The sequence below is a fragment of the Anabrus simplex genome, chromosome 4 (genome assembly GCF_040414725.1).
Source record: "Anabrus simplex isolate iqAnaSimp1 chromosome 4, ASM4041472v1, whole genome shotgun sequence".
Lineage (NCBI taxonomy): Eukaryota > Metazoa > Arthropoda > Insecta > Orthoptera > Tettigoniidae > Anabrus > Anabrus simplex.
In genome coordinates, this window is record NC_090268.1 from 205,038,150 (window position 1) to 205,054,584 (window position 16,435).

A 16,435-nucleotide genomic window follows, 5' to 3' on the forward strand; every position below is an offset into this window, starting at 1 on the left:
AAAATTTTCACGTGTTTATGAACAGGTATCAAATAAGCCAGTAGGTTACTCGCAATGCAATTTTTGCAAAAGCTACTCAGCACCCATTCAGAGACCTCAAGTATGTTGCGACATGTCTATAAATTTGACCCAAATTTTCCACAGTCTAAAAATATTTTGAAAGAGAACAAGGACTTGGTGACTGATAAGTGCGTGGAAATGTGCGCCAAGGACTTGAGACCGTTTACAACTATTGAGGGTGAAGGATTTTTAAATTTGGGGCAAACGCTGATAGAAATGGGCAAAAAGTATGGCTCGGTGGATATTAAAATTGTTATACACTCTCGAGTCACAGTTGCTAGGAAGGTACAAACTTTCGCGGATAAAGTGCGCAGTAAAACGCTTCTTGATATAGTACGTGCTATTAAATCTGGTATCTGTGCGAGTAACACTGACCTGTGGACAGATAAGTACAAGGGTGTGCACTATATGTCTGTCACAATGCACTATATAAATACAGATTGATCTCTCAATAAGTATGTATTCATGTGTTCGACCTTCCCTGACTGCCTAGGAACTGGTGAAATTATTCGCAGTGAGTTTGAAGATCGTTTGAAAGGACATGGCGTTTCTCATGAAGATATTTGCAAAATTACATTTGTAACAGGTCAGGGAAGCAATATTGTTAAGGCCCTCAGCATATACAAGCGTCTTCCATGAATGGCTCATATTACGGTATTAATACGGTCTTGAAGCATGTTCTGAGCGAACCCTTTTTGAAAGAAAGTGTTCCTAATGTGTTGGCTGTTATCCATTCAATGAAATCTCCGGTTTCGTACTTTAAAAGAAGAAGCCTATGTGTGAGGTTACAATCATCTTTGAAACCGTATGTTTCCACTCGGTGGAACAATTATTTTGACATGCTGCGATCAGTTCACTCCCAGATAGATGCTGTGAGAACTATTTTAGAGAAGGAGGGTGCCTCTGATAAAATGCTCGGTTCTGATCAGGACATTACTGGCCTGCTTATAACATTTCTTAGGCCTTAAGAACCCATTGTACTCCACAGGATGACGATGAACAGCTAATATTTCATTTCTTTTAAATTTTAATGTGAGTCTCCTGATATTTAAATGTAAAAATGTTTTCATACTAAATGAATTTTCATTACTTGAAGCTTTTGAAACAAACCGGTGCTGTCTGCCTGGAGCAGAAAATTGAAGTCACCATGTTACAAAAAATTGCAACACTTTTGGTGCCTAAATATCGCACATTAAAGAAACTAAATGTAGGAGAACAAATGCCTGTTTCCTAGGCAGCTCGACAAATGTGAGCTGAAGGTAAGGTTCTCTGGTTATTTCTTCATTATTATTATTACTATCATTATTATTATTATTATTATTATTATTATTATTATTATTATTATTATTATTATTATTATTATTATACCTATGCAAATTAAATTTTCTTAATATTCTGTTATTAGCATAAAATATCAATAACTTGGGCAGATATATTTTCAGAGCAGCTACCCAATCAAAACAGACAATAAGTCCAATCTTCTTCAAATGAAGAAAATTCAGTGCAACGTAAGAAAACACAATTTGACGATTGGGCAGAAAATTCGCCAATGATACATGATGAGGTCAGTAGGCATTTGCAAGAAAGGTTTATTAGTGACGAAAATATACTGCGGTGGTGGAAAAATAATTCACCTGTGTAGCGAAAAAGGTGCTTAACATACCCGCTACGAGTCTCTCCAGCGAGAGGGTCTTCAGCTGTTCGGGAAATTTAATCAGCGAGAAACGTTCCCGTCTTCATGCACAAAGACGTAATGACCTCATAGTAATACACACAAGCGATAATGTGTCCATGCATTAAATATTGGTATGCATTGTGCACAGTATGAGGCGACCACAAACTACGAGAGCAAGTGGTAAAATTACACTTCTAAACTGATTAATTTTATAGTTATTTCTTTTGGTTTTGTGGGGCAGGGGTTCCTAAATTATTAAATGTATTTCAAAAAGTTACCTATAAAATTATTTTTCTAAATATATTTACGACCTGTACCTGCATTATGTATATCCTTGTTTCTAATTTTCTTGAATAATAAATAATGCATTATATTTATGGTCATAGTTCCATCAACAGTCATTACAGTATGTTTATTTAAATATTCAAATATTTTGTTCAGAGAACCTACTGTTTATTAAGTAACTATGTTTGACGGAGAGAAATATTATTTGTTAATTAGTTACGTAAGACCTCTGAATTACGAAATACATTTAAGCACAACTTTGTAATGATTAACATAATACTAAATAACCATATAAAATAATATTTGTGTTGACGAATACTATATAAATTCTGGCATGTAACAACCCCTTTCCTGCCTGCATTCACGCGAGTCTCATATCAGCACAATGAACGAGCAAACATCAATTAACGCAGCAGCAAGAAGAAAGCAAGCAAGCAAGCTAACCTGTAGCCTGCCCAAGTTGGGCTGAGCTTGACCTGGTCAGGAGTGCAGCAGCCTGCCTGTACTGTTGTTTACGTGCGGCTAGCTTGCTTGCCTGGAGAGCAGGCAAGCATGGGCAAGTTAAATGCGGAGTTTGTACACCTCTAGTTATAGTCCGCGGTAAAAAACATAACTCGTTAAGTGTAAAGAAATATTTCGATATTATCCTCGAACTCCTCATCGCAATAAATTATTTGACCTCCTCCACTATTTCATAAGGATTACAATAACCTTGTCAGGACATTATTTGCATGACTGGTTCAGAAGTTATGACCATTTTAGACTGGAGTGGTAATTCATTCCCTGTTGTCTGCTAGCACGTTGCCTCTACCTAGCCGCTAGAGGTGCTAGTGTCGCTTCAGCTGTCAAGAGGATGAACCTCCCTCTTATTAGAGCTTCGCGATTATATTAGACTGTGGTTACACATAGGCACTGTACGACCGGTCGCCGCAGCTAGCGATGTAGGCCTATAATAAAGAGGTGGTCATTTATTGTCAACGAGTTTTGTGTGTGAAAAGAAACAGCGTGGTTACTGCGGTAGTTGCCAGAGGTGTTCATTACTATCAGGCCACGAATACAAAACGACCCTTGATTTTTCACATGAGATTCTGGGAAAAAAAACGATGTCTTGGATTTGGAGAAATATGGTATCACTCCAGAGGCTTCTGTTGCAAATATTTCAGTTTTCTTTTTCAAACGGCATCACCTAACCTAACCGTATGTGCATCTTGAAAACCTGTTCGAAACGCATGTAGAGAAATGATAACCTCCTCGCCAAAAATTGACATGGGAATAGCTTTTCGAAATTTAACTAGATGCGAGAAAATATAAACTATCCTCTGAAATCAGTGATGTACCCTGCCATATCTTGAGGTGTACCGGTATCACATTCTTAATTTCAGTATGTGGTATACCATTAAAATTAAGAAATCGTTTACTTCAGCCTTTATTTTTAACAAGTTAACTACTGCTATCAGCCACGCTATTTACGCATTTATTACGAAAACCTGTTATCTTTCATTTCAAATTTTCTTTTGAGAACAGCAGTCGACGGGTATTACCTTAGGTATTACTAATAGACTCCAGTATCGCCTTCGAATGTTGACGAGAGACCTCACAAATGCACATAGCGCGAAAACTATACCGTACCAAAGATGATCGATCGCATTTTTTGGCAAACGTTTCAGTTTTGTTATTCAAATAGCGTCACATATCCTAACTTATCTGTACTCTATGTATGATGAAAACATACTTCAAGCGGAAGAGAAATTATAACCTTTTCGCTATAAATTTATATGATAATAGCCTTTCTGTAATTTAACGGACGCGATAAAATATAAACTAACTTCGTAATCAATGACGCACTCTGCCATATCTTGAGGTGTAGGCCTATCTCATTCTTACTTAATTGAGGTATTTAGCATTAAAAGTAAACTATCGTTTATTCAGCGTTTATCTTTGAGTTAACAACGGTTATTGGACTCGTTATTTATGCATTTATTACGAAAACATGTTCTCCTATTTATTTTCCTCGCGGAAAAGCAGTCGACCGGTATTACTAATCGACTCCGACCTTGCCTTCGAATGTCTACGAGAGCACTCGCTGGTAGGCATAGCGAGAAAATGATACGGTACCGAAGATGATATATCACATGCAGTATAATGACTGGGTGTATAATTATCGGCAACGGAAAAAATCGAGCGTGCGTAACCACTCGTAATAATGGATGCGTCGGTGATGGGGTTCTCGCTGTAACCGAAGGATAATACATGGTTTAATATAGGAATTTTGAAGGGACAGACAAAGTTATCATTAAAACGGGGTTCTCATTATATGCCTTACTCGCTATAGCGGACTTCTACTGTAGTATTTTATCAGTGTGTTCATAAAATTTATGACACATTGGTATTACTGCAAGTTTTTTTGTTTGCAATTGAAATGAGGTTTCTCTGTAGCATTGGGAATTGAATAGAGTTTTCTTGAAAACAGTGCTAAATCAATCCCAAGTGCTTCCCAAGTACGCCCAGAAGAATGACAACCAATTTCTGTGGACACTGTCACTGCACTGTGTGTGCCCAACATCGTGCAGTGTGCTGTGTTTTGTGTGATGAATGAACAATCAAATCATACCTATTGTTAAATTTTAACTTTGTACTTCTTGAGACTGCTTACATTACTTTAAGGAATAAAAGTTTTTCGTTTGCAGCATCAAAAGTTTAAATAAAAAAAATATTTACTTTTACGAGTGATTAATATTTATGGAACTCCTGGATAACGTTAGTATTCTAGGGTTAATGGTGTTGAGCTATTTTGTGTAGTACTGGCGGTATTAGATATTCAGTGTTTTCCCCAGAAATTTTCGTTAGCCAGCTGGCAGGAATGAGTTGCCAGGTGGGGGATACTACGTAAAAAATGAATATGTAATTTCAGTTTTTAGAAGCCTATGTCGCTCAGGCTGCTGCATGCTGGCCTCCCACCTCTGGGTTCTGTGGTTCAAATCTCGGTCATTCCATCTGAGAATTGTGCTGGACAAAGTGGAGGCGGGACAGGTTTTTCTCCAGGTACTTCTGTTTTCCCTGTCATCTTTCATTCCAGCAACACTGTCAAATATGATTTCATTTCATCTGTCAGTCATTAATCATTGCCTCAGAGGAGTCTTAACAGGCATCGGCAGCCAACACAATTAGCATTCCATTCCTGACCCGGTCGAATTACTGAAAACAGGCTGAGGATTTTCATTATTTCAATGTATTCCCCTCAGGGCATTAACTGTAATATCAGACAGGTAAACATTAAATGCAAAACTGAACTATTTTAGTGTTATCATGAACAAGCCAAAACAGAGTATTTTGAACTTCATGTTCTGTTGCTCTTTCATAATCATATAACACGGAACTTACCACTCCGTTAGTGTGCAGTGTCATTTGGGGATAGGTCATAGAAGATCTACGTACTCTTACCTTCTGAAGAGTGAGGACCCCCCCCCCCCCCCCAAGTGTGTTCTTGGGGTGCCAAATTCACCGTGGCCCACATCCTCACAGTGTGCCAATCTCTCTGCCTAAGGTGGAACCTCAGCCTGCAGGAAACACTCAAACTCATACTAGCAGAGGACGGGAATACTGCTGACCTCAAATTTTCAGTGTCCTCCTTGGGTTAACAAAATAATATTTTAAGAATTCATTTTCAGTTTCTTCTGTTCAATAAATTGTTTTAAATTTATTTTCATTTTTGTTTGCACTTAATTTATTCAGAGAGGATGGTTACCTAGTAGTACTTCTTAAAACAACAATCAGCACCACCACCTTGTGACATCATGCAGAATCAAGTGCTCGTGAGCGATTCCACGCCAATTCAGACACTGCTCACGCTCGATACTACGTGATTGTCAAGCTAAATATTTAAATGTAATTGATGCAATTTGCTGACTATAAGGGAAATTTATCATCTAAGTAAACAGTTTTACAGTATTTACATTTTAATTTGGAGCACGGAATGTATGTATTCATATTTTATAACTAGCACATATCTAGGTGGTGTTAGCCGGGCGGTCTGTAAAAATTGCAATGGCGGTGTGTCCATTAGAAGGCTACTACGGAGAAAGCTGGGTATAGTATTGGAGTTTAAACGTTTAGCTTGACAATCGCATAGTATCGGCACAGTTATTTTTACTTGTTCTAACAGTGTATGCTTGAAAAGGACCTGTTTAGCTCAGTTTTTATTTTATTTCATCATTGAATGTGTATTATTCCAGTAATTCAATTCACTGTTCATTGCTTATCTCACTGATATGTATATATGTGTGTGTAGTCTGCTTGTGCATGTACAAAAAGTAATTGGTGTGAGAATGAGAATTTATTAATTAAAAGATTGCAATATACAGAGTGGGCAAAATAGAACTGGCTCAGAAAATATTTACAAGACTGATGGGGAATTGATCCTTGTTATTAAACAGGAGAACTGCCCATCACAGGAAATGCTGGAAACTGTGATTTTGATGCACCAGTTGATTGCTGTCACATGTCTGCACGTGCGCATCTCCCGTGTACATCGCTGTGTCGTTACATGAGAGAGAGAGAGAGAGGAGCAGATGTGTTTAGTGACGAGTTGAATGTAACAAAGTAGTGCTCATGGTAAAACAGCGCATGTTCATTTTTGAGTGTTCTGTGAAGCATGATTCGTGGAAAACCTGTGCAGAACTGTTCGGGCAAGAGTTTGACTTTAAGGGTTTTGGCAAAACCTCCAGCAAAGTCTGCAATGCAAAACTTAATGGCAAAATGGCGTGAAATGGGCTCTGTAGCAAATAAAAACATAACTATCCGAAAATAATTTGAACATCAGAATACATTGCTCGAGTGAAGGAAAACGTGGAACAAAGTCCGACGAAATCTCAACGCTGTTTATCTGTGCAAGTTGGAATTAAGAGATCATTGTGTTGAAACATTATCAAAAAGGGCCTGCATCTGTATTCTTACAAATTTACTCTTGTGCATGCATTGAAGCATCCAGACGAACCTTCGCATGTTGTGTTCTACCAGTGGTTTCTGAGTGAAGTGGTTTCAGGACTTTGAATCCTCAGTTTTTAATTTCTTCAGATGAGGGCATTTCCAGCATTTTGTACGATTTTCATTAACACGGGTCAATCCCGCATTGGTCCTATTTTAAATATTTTTCAGGCCACTTTTATTTGCCCACCCAATATAACATCCTTGTTTTTATTAATCAGGCAATGAAATCTAAAAGGACAACATGCAATCCATTGCATTCTTGTTGTGCCGATGAAAATACTAAATACAGCAGCGGTATCAGAAACTGGACATTTGTGTCAACAGCTCTCATCGTGCGCTTGTGTGTTTGAGAGTTAAGTCAGAATTTGGCTACACCACCTGGTAAATGATGATTGTTGTGTAGACTTTACAGCTAAAATTTACTTGTATCAAAGTTGTTTCTTGCCTGTTCTTATTTATCAATTTAAAAACCCTTGTTTCCCTTCTTTCATAGCTTGATCATCGTTTGAATCAAGTGGCTGATCTACGATTGATGGAACAAGAATCGGAAGAGTTCTGGGTGCAGCTTCTAAAACGCTACCTTGTTGATGCTCCCAGCGTTACAGTACGTGGTGTTCCAAGTATCGAGGAACAGCGGACGATGGCTCTCGAGGAGAAGAAGAGAATTGAAGCCCAGCGACAAGCTCTAGGACCAGAAGGATTAAAGGCCAATGCTGACAGGCTGTCTGAAGCTACAGCAGAAAATGAGGTTCCGTAATTTTCTAAAACGTATTGTATATTGAGGTAGTATGAAATCAATTTTTAATGTAAGAATACTTTTGTCTTTTTCCAGAAACCACCCCCAGAAGAAATGTTAACATCTGTTGGAATTCCAAGTACTGCCTCAATCAAATTCCATCCAATTCAGAGTTATACAACTGATTCAAAAGAACAACATCCAAAATTTAATCTAGGAAATGTACCCATTCAAATGCATTTAGACAATGTTCACACCAATTTTGTTTATGTGAGTATCAGGACTCATTAAAACTGTTAATACCATTGAGCTTGAATGTAACCTTGACTTACTGTAAAAGATGATCAACTTGTTGCACCAGGTTATGTGGGAGAAATTAACATCACCCAGCAGTAATTTGGAACCATGAAGCATCGTAGATGTGCTGGCATTCAAATTGGTTGCCAGTAGGTGTGGTGTGTTTTTTTTTTTTTTTTTGCAATAAATAGATACATCTATGTGCAATTTTGTCTTTTGGTCTGCCCAGGTTGTATACACTTTTGGTTTGGTTCTTATTGCTTACAAGAAGGATAGCTTCAGATGGACAGTACATACTACTTTAAAAAGTGCTTGGATATGTTGAATGCCTTCATAGATAACTGTCTCGCATACATGCTTTGTTTCTTTATTAATTTCAGCCATTCATACTACTACTTTCACAGAACATGGGATCATGGCATAATAAATATAACAGTGCCTCGCTTTCTTAGATTTTCTTTTGACTATAATAAAGCAGAGAAATGTACTTGTTTTTGATGTAACATCCACTTCTTGATCATTTATGAGGGTTATTTTTCTCGTCCAAATATCGGTACATCATTGTTAGGTATGAGGGTCTTAGTACAATGTTAAACCATTGTGTTTCTTTTCACTCCATCTTGTAGTATTGTTGCTGTGTGGAGGATTTCCTCATTTGCCTCCAGTGCAGTATTCACATCACCTGCAACTTCACCTTTGGATCTATATTCTCTGATAGTACAAGGATGTACCAAAGTTCTGATTTGTACAGTAAAATGTCATTGTGACAAATGCCAGTTTAACAAAATGTTCAGAGGAGCGAAATTATTTTTAGGCCCCTTCCGTTTTCCCTATTTAATGTGTTTACAAAGGTGAAAAATGAGAGTATCCTCCTAATTCAATACAATAAATATTCCGTCATTAGACGGAGTAAACAAATTCAAACATGTTTCGGCTCGTTTGAGCCATCTTCAGTGAAAAATGAGGGGAGTTTGAAATAATTTACATAATATAAGTTGAAAAAATGCTAAAAAACATAATGAAGGAGCAAATGAAAAAACAAACAAAAGAGAGCCTAGACGGAAACAAAATTAGCACAAATGTACAATATTTACATCAATATGCGGAGCAAAAAACAACTCACTGTGACAAAATTCAGTGAAAAGGTGTTAATTTAAAATAATAATTGAAACTAAAAACTGTGTTAACCTAAGAAAACAAAGGAATGAAAAAACAAATGATGCAGATGGAAATGAACAATAGTAGCACATAGTGAGGTTGTGGACCTCGTAGTTTACAAAATATTGTTTAGTAACAATAACAAAACAGGTTGAAATCACTGTCGGAAATCATCCTTGTAGAAACCCATCACATTAAAATGGTCAGGAGGGGAGCGGGAGGAAACATTTTTGAGAAATCAAGCCTGATATAACGTGAAGGCGAAAAGCCTATGACAAGGAAAAAACACCAATGAAATTTAAAGCTTTAGAAACAGCAGCATTCTCAATATCTTCTCAATCTAGCGGTCCCTTTCTTGATTATTGTTTCATAATGTTGGCTGGTGTCTTGCCTTATTATAAAGGGTCGGAAGGGCCGCGATATAAAATTGAGAAGCTGTGTTAGGTAGAAGACAGACGCATAGTAAACTGTAAGTGATCTAGTGGAAACTGTCAATGAAGTTCTAAACTGTAACGGAAAAATGAGGTTGTGTGAGAAACGTGGGGTGATAAGTAAAAAGTGTAGAATGGGTGTGAAGAAGGCTTAAACTTACGGTGTTTAGCAGGTGGTTGTCCTCTCAAATGGCCTAGCCTTCTCAAAGTAACGGTCTCGTTCGTGTGATCGAGTCTATTGTTGGTTCGACTGTGGTTGCTAGGATGGAAGGAGCGGAGGGGGAGGGGGCGGTCCAAGGCTGGTGTGAAGAGGGGGGGGAGTGGTGGTGAGTTGGAGAGATGGAGAGATGGAGGTGGGGTTGGTTTGTGTTATGGAAATTCTGACAAATATATGGAATGAATGTTTCAAGTAGAATGTTCTTTTTCTCGCTGACTTCATTTAAATTGTGAGAGGGGTTCGTAAACTGATCTAAATCGATGTGGATGCTCTCGAGAACATTGAGCAAGGTGCCTTTTTGGTCTTTATTTATTGAAGTGTATTCGTGGCTGGATGCTTTATGATGTTCACTCATAGCTGAGAAACGATTATATTTGAGAGCGTTGCAATGTTCGGCGTATCTTATGACAAAATTGCGGCCTGTTTGTCCAATATAGCTGGAATTACAGGATTGGCATTTTAATTTGTAAACTCCAGAGTTCAAATATTTGTTGTTAATGTTGTTATAGTTATTGTTGACAGTGTGTGGATTGAAAATGAGTTTGGAGTTGGTGTGGGAGGTTCTATAAGTTATTTTGATGTTGTGTTTCTTAAAAATATTAGAAATTGGTTAAATGTTACTATTATTGAAAGTGAATGTGGAATGCCATCTAGGCAAGCAAGAAAGCTAACCTTTATTGCAATCTCAAAGGTCGCCAAATTAGGGCAAGACTTACCGTTTTTTGAAAAAATGCTTGATTAATAACGTAACCCCCAATTTTCTAAAATTTACCAAGGAAACTTGTAGAAACACAGCAAAAACTCGCGCAACTCAGCTTAAAACCGATAAAATCTGGATTAAAGATGAAATCAAATTTCTCCATAAAAAGAAATCTTTCCTGAACCACAAACTATATGAAACTCATTTAGAAGTTTCCACTCTTCTTTGCCCCCTCGAATGGACATCCTTTCAACTACACGTCTCTAACAAACTTAACCTCACTTTGTTAAAGAAACAAAACACACTTGACAAGTAATGGAATGCTTTTCAAAAACAAAAACAATGCTTAGCAAACATAACACCCCAAATAACACAAGGCCTAATGATTTTCACCAACCTGTAGTAAACTTAAGTAAAATCAGTCTTGATGCCGATGATCTCGATGTGCTAAGCAAGGGACCTAAACATAATTGGGGTAATCCTTCTAACCGTGATAATTTAATATCCACCATAGCTGAATCTGAATTGGCCATTAATAAATTACCAATAAACATACAAGAAGAAGTCCGATATGAAGTCAAATGCAAGCTATCTTCCATCCTTAATCAACAACAAACCATTAAACCCAACACAGTGCACATAGCTAAAGTAAACAAACTAAAGAAAAAAGTCAAACAAAACGACTTAATTATAACAAAAGCTGACAAAGGAAATGCTACCGTAATCATGGACAAAAGTGACTATGTTAATAAAGCACACACGTTTTTTGCAGACAACAACTTCATAACCTCTAAAAAAGGTCCAACTAATAAAATACAAAGAGACCTAAAAACCATCATCAAGAATGTTTCATTTCTGTTTAATGATCTTGAAAAATCCAAAATGATTATCATGAATCCGAAGCTTCCCACAGCCAAAGCACTACCCAAGATCCATAAAGCAGACGTCCTCATAAGACCCACTATCAATTTCAGAAACAGTCTGACCTATGAAGTATCTCGATTCATTCACAAATTCCCAAGTCACACTATCGTTTTCAAGCCAACACATCAGTAAAGAACTCCTTAGAATTCTGCAACAAGATTAAACACTTTAATTTATCCTAACACCACACTCTTCATTCTTTTGATATTACTAACATGTACGCTCATGTTCTCGTTAACAACACCGTACAATTGATCAAGAATAATCCCTCCAAATTCAGCAATTTAAGTATAGGCAAAATAGATGAATTTATTCAGATTCTGGAATTTACTTTGAACAACAATTTCATCACTTTCAATAATGTCATTTACCAACAGATAGGTCTTCCCATGGGGTCACCAGCTTCAGGAATCCTTGCAGATATCTACATTGATTATTTCGAGCATTCTCACATCATTGGCAAGATCAGTGGCATTCAACACTGGACACGCTTTGTAGATGACACGTTTGTTATTTTAGACTCCCACGTTACTAACAGCAACACAGTACTTGGATTTCTCAACTCCATTGACCCACATATAAAATTCACCATAGAGTCAGAAAACAATAAAGCCCTTAATTACCTGGACTAAACCATTATGCGCAACAGCAACAACACTTTATCCTTCAATATATACAGGAAACCCACCCATACAATCAATACCATCCATCAGACCTCTGTACACCCAGACATACATAAAAAAGCAGCTTACAATAGCATGGCTCTCAGAGCATTAACTGTCCCTTTATCTCGCGAGAATTACAAAAAAGAAATTAATACCATTTACAATATTGCAGAACACAATGGTTTCAGTAGAACCTTCGTCAGCAGAATCATCAACAGATATAAAAGCAGACCCAAGACTACCCTAGAAAAAGATTCCACTCCTAAAGAAAAGTTTTCCACATTCACTTTCAATAATAGTAACATTTACCAAATTTCTAATATTTTTAAGAAACACATCATCATTTTCAATCCACACACTTTCAACAATAAGTATAACAACATTAACAACAAATATTTGAACTCTGGAGTTTACAAATTAAAATGCCAATCCTGTAATTCCAGCTATATTGGACAAACAGGCCGCAATTTTGTCATAAGATACGCCGAACATCGCAACGCTCTCAAATATAATCATTTCTCAGCTATTAGTGAACATCATAAAGCATCCAGCCACGAATACACTTGAATAGATAAAGACCTCAAGATCTTGCATTATGAGCAAAAAGGCACCTTGCTAAACGTTCCCGAGAGCATCCACATCGATTTAGATCAGTTTACGAACCCCTCTCACAATTTAAATGAAGTCAGCGAGAAAAAGAACATTCTACTTGAAACATTCATTCCATATATTTGTCAGAATTTCCATAACACAAACCAACCCCACCTCCATCTCTCCAACTCACCACCACTCCCCTCTCCTCACACCAGCCCTGGACCACCCCCTCCCCCTCCGCTCCTTCCATCCTAGCAAACACAGTCGAACCAACAATAGACTCGATCACGCGAACAACACCGTTACTTTGAGAAGGCTAGGCCATTTGAGAGGACAACCACCTGCTAAACACCGTAAGTTTAAGCTTTCTTCACACCCATTCTACACTTTTTACTTACCACCCCACGTTTCTCACACATCCTCATTTTTCCATTACAAATTAGAACTTCATTGACAGTTTCCACTAGATCACTTACAGTTTACTATGCGTCTGTCTTCTACCTAACACAGCTTCTCAATTTTATATCGCGGCCCTTCCGACCCTTTATAATAAGGCAAGACACCAGCCAACATTATGAAACAATGATCAAGAAAGGGACCGCTAGATTGAGAAGATATTGAGAATGCTGCTGTTTCTAAAGCTTTAAATTTCATTGGTGTTTTTTCCTTGTCATAGGCTTTTCGCCTTCACGTTATATCAGGCTTGATTTCTCAAAAATGTTTCCTCCCGCTCCCCTCCTGACCATTTTAATGTGATGGGTTTCTACAAGGATGATTTCCGACAGTGATTTCAACCTGTTTTGTTATTGTTACTAAACAATATTTTGTAAACTACGAGGTCCACAACCTCACTATGTGCTACTATTGTTCATTTCCATCTGCATCATTTGTTTTTTCATTCCTTTGTTTTCTTAGGTTAACACAGTTTTTAGTTTCAATTATTATTTTAAATTAACACCTTTTCACTGAATTTTGTCGCAGTGAGTTTTTTTTTGCTCCGCATATTGATGTAAATATTGTACATTTGTGCTAATTTAATTTCCGTCTAGGCTCTCTTTTGTTTGTTTTTTCATTTGCTCCTTCATTATGTTTTTTAGCATTTTTCAACTTATATTATGTAAATTATTTCAAACTCCCCTCATTTTTCACTGAATTTGTTTGAATTTGTTTACTCTGTCTAATGACGGAATATTTATTGTATTGAATTAGGAGGATACTCTTATTTTTCACCTTTGTAAAGTGAAAACCGTCAATACGGAATGATTCTGATATCTTGTAATATTTAATGTGTGTTAAAATATTTAATTGTAACTAATTTCGAACTTTCGGAATAACGAAATAAAATAAAGCCTTTTTGCTTATATTTAACATCTTCACTATCACTGTCAGCCATATTCAATCGTTTTTACGATGTGGCCTCTTTAAGTCCGAAGCAAGGTAGGTTTTCATGAGGTCTCTCCATCTGGGACGGTCTTGAGAGATGTTCTGCCAATTGATCCCAGTAATCTCACGGATTTCTTTATCCCATCTGTCCGGTGGTCTTTCCCTAGGTCTCAAATGATCTTTCGGACTCCACTCAAGCACAAGCTTTGTCCACCTACCATCAGTTCTCCGAGCAACATGTCCTGCCCACTGCCATTTTAGGGTAAACACCCTTTCTAAAATGTCACTGACCTTTTTGACTGACCTGATGTAATCTGCTCTCTTCCTGTGTTTCTTCATGAAGCCTAGCATGAACCGTTCCATAGCTCTTTGGGTTGTTCTGAGTTTTTGCTTGACAAACTCACTCAATGTCCAGGTTTCACAACCGTAAGTCAGTACAGGGAGAACACTCTGGTTAAAGACTATCTTCTTCAGGTGGGTTGGCATGTTGGATTTGAAGATTGAAGAATTTCTTCCGTAAGCTTGCCATCCTAGTTTGATACGTCGGAGGATTTCCGGTCTTAAGTCCCCTTTCATGTTTACAAGCTGCCCAAGGTAGACAAACTCATTGACCTTATTTCTTCAAAATATAATTGAAATTCATCCTGTTTTAATCGCCGGGTATTTCACACATGTCTCTATACAGCTAATACCAGACGGCACATTCTATACAACACACAGGCGAAAGTCCTCGATTGCAAATCGGGAGAATGTCGGCAAATGCATCACAATTCTGATGAGTGGGTTGCCTACCCAACAGTACATGAAGATTATCTTATTCAGTTTGGGTGTACCGGTACTGAACGTCGTTATATAGGATTAATTTCTTATACATAACAAGCAAATTAAAGCCAATTTTCTATTAATAAATACATTTTCAAATACAGTATTTGGGTGCTCGGATTGGATTACAGTATGGCAACAACGTCAGTCTGACCCGTTGCTAACCACACGCACGTTTAGAGTCAGTAGGGACGTGAGACCAACAAGGTTGTACCACTCAAGGAGACAGCCTTCTAACGAGTAAGTTTCATTTCATTCATTTTCTTTCTTTCACACGATATATATATATTTTTATTTCACCCGTTCATTCCTTCTTTTTTCGCATTGAAGATGATGCGCACTCATTATCCCCTTATAGATGGTCTCACTATGTCGCGCAACACAGATTTCTACTTTTAAAAGGATTAGCAAGTTTTATGTTAACCAGAAGAGTTTTTAGACAAGAGGATTTTTCTACTTCAACATTCACATGTGTTTTTAATATGTTAATTACGATCATTGTCTTTTAATTCCGCACATTTTTCAGTGTTTTTATTTGTATGCATATATGTGTAATATTTTAGCTACTGAAAATGGCCTTTAGAAAGGCTGAAAGATGTTTAGACATCCCATCTAATGTAGATGGTTTTTGTACTGAAATGGAGGACAGTATAAGACTTTTTTAATTTTGTAAAGTGTCGGATTACAGTTTACAGGATACAATTCAGGTAGCCATTTTCCATACATATACGCAATTGGTCAAGCTGGATATCAATTTCAAAGTAACCAATACGTGAGAAGTAACATTACTGGCTGGGTAGGAACGCCACATTTACAATCAACCAGTGAACGTTGCAGTTTCACATTTCTATCTACAGTGCTGCATTTCGTAGTTTCAAGTCTCATGACGCGTTCGTTGTTTATCTTTCGTTTGGGAAGCAAAGTGTGTATTAGTGTGGCAATTAACTCTTTTGCCAATATGGATCAAAAGAAGCAAAAGCAGTTTTCTTTAAAAGAAAATTTTGAAATGCTTCGGGAAGTGGAGAAAGGAGAAATAACGAAAAAGTATGGCATCAGCTTTTCATCATTATCTACTTTTCTAAAGCAGAAAAGTAAGATAGAGAAACCAAGCCTGATATAACCTGCAGGCGAAAAGCCTGTGACAAGGAGAAAAAACACCAATGAAATTTAAGGCTTTAGAAATAGCAGCATTCTCAATATCTTCTCAATGTAGCGGTCCCTTTCTTCATTATTGTTTCATAATGTTGGCTGGTGTCTTGCCTTATTATAAAGGGGTCGGACGGGCCGCGTATAAAAATTGAGAAGCTGTGTTAGGTAGAAGACAGATGCATAGTAAACTGTAAGTAATCTAGGGGAAACCGTCAATGAAGTTGTAATTTGTAATGGAAAAAAATGAGGTTGGATGAGAAACATGGGTTGATAAGTAAAAAGTGTGGAATGGTTGTGAAGAAAGCTTAAACTTATGGTGTGCAGTAGGTGGTTGTCCTCTCTAATGGCCTGGC

The 16,435-nt window shown here is 37.4% G+C and overlaps 1 protein-coding gene across 1 annotated transcript in view; it reads left to right on the forward strand.

Annotated features, from left to right (window-relative positions):
- Positions 1-16,435, forward strand: part of LOC136872570 (uncharacterized protein C05D11.1) — a 318,276-nt gene that overhangs the window by 115,329 nt on the left and 186,512 nt on the right. The window contains exons 9-10 of the mRNA XM_067146371.2: positions 7,500-7,754; positions 7,839-8,012. Of these exons, the coding sequence (XP_067002472.2) occupies positions 7,500-7,754; positions 7,839-8,012 (429 nt within the window). The remainder of the gene's footprint in view (positions 1-7,499; positions 7,755-7,838; positions 8,013-16,435) is intronic.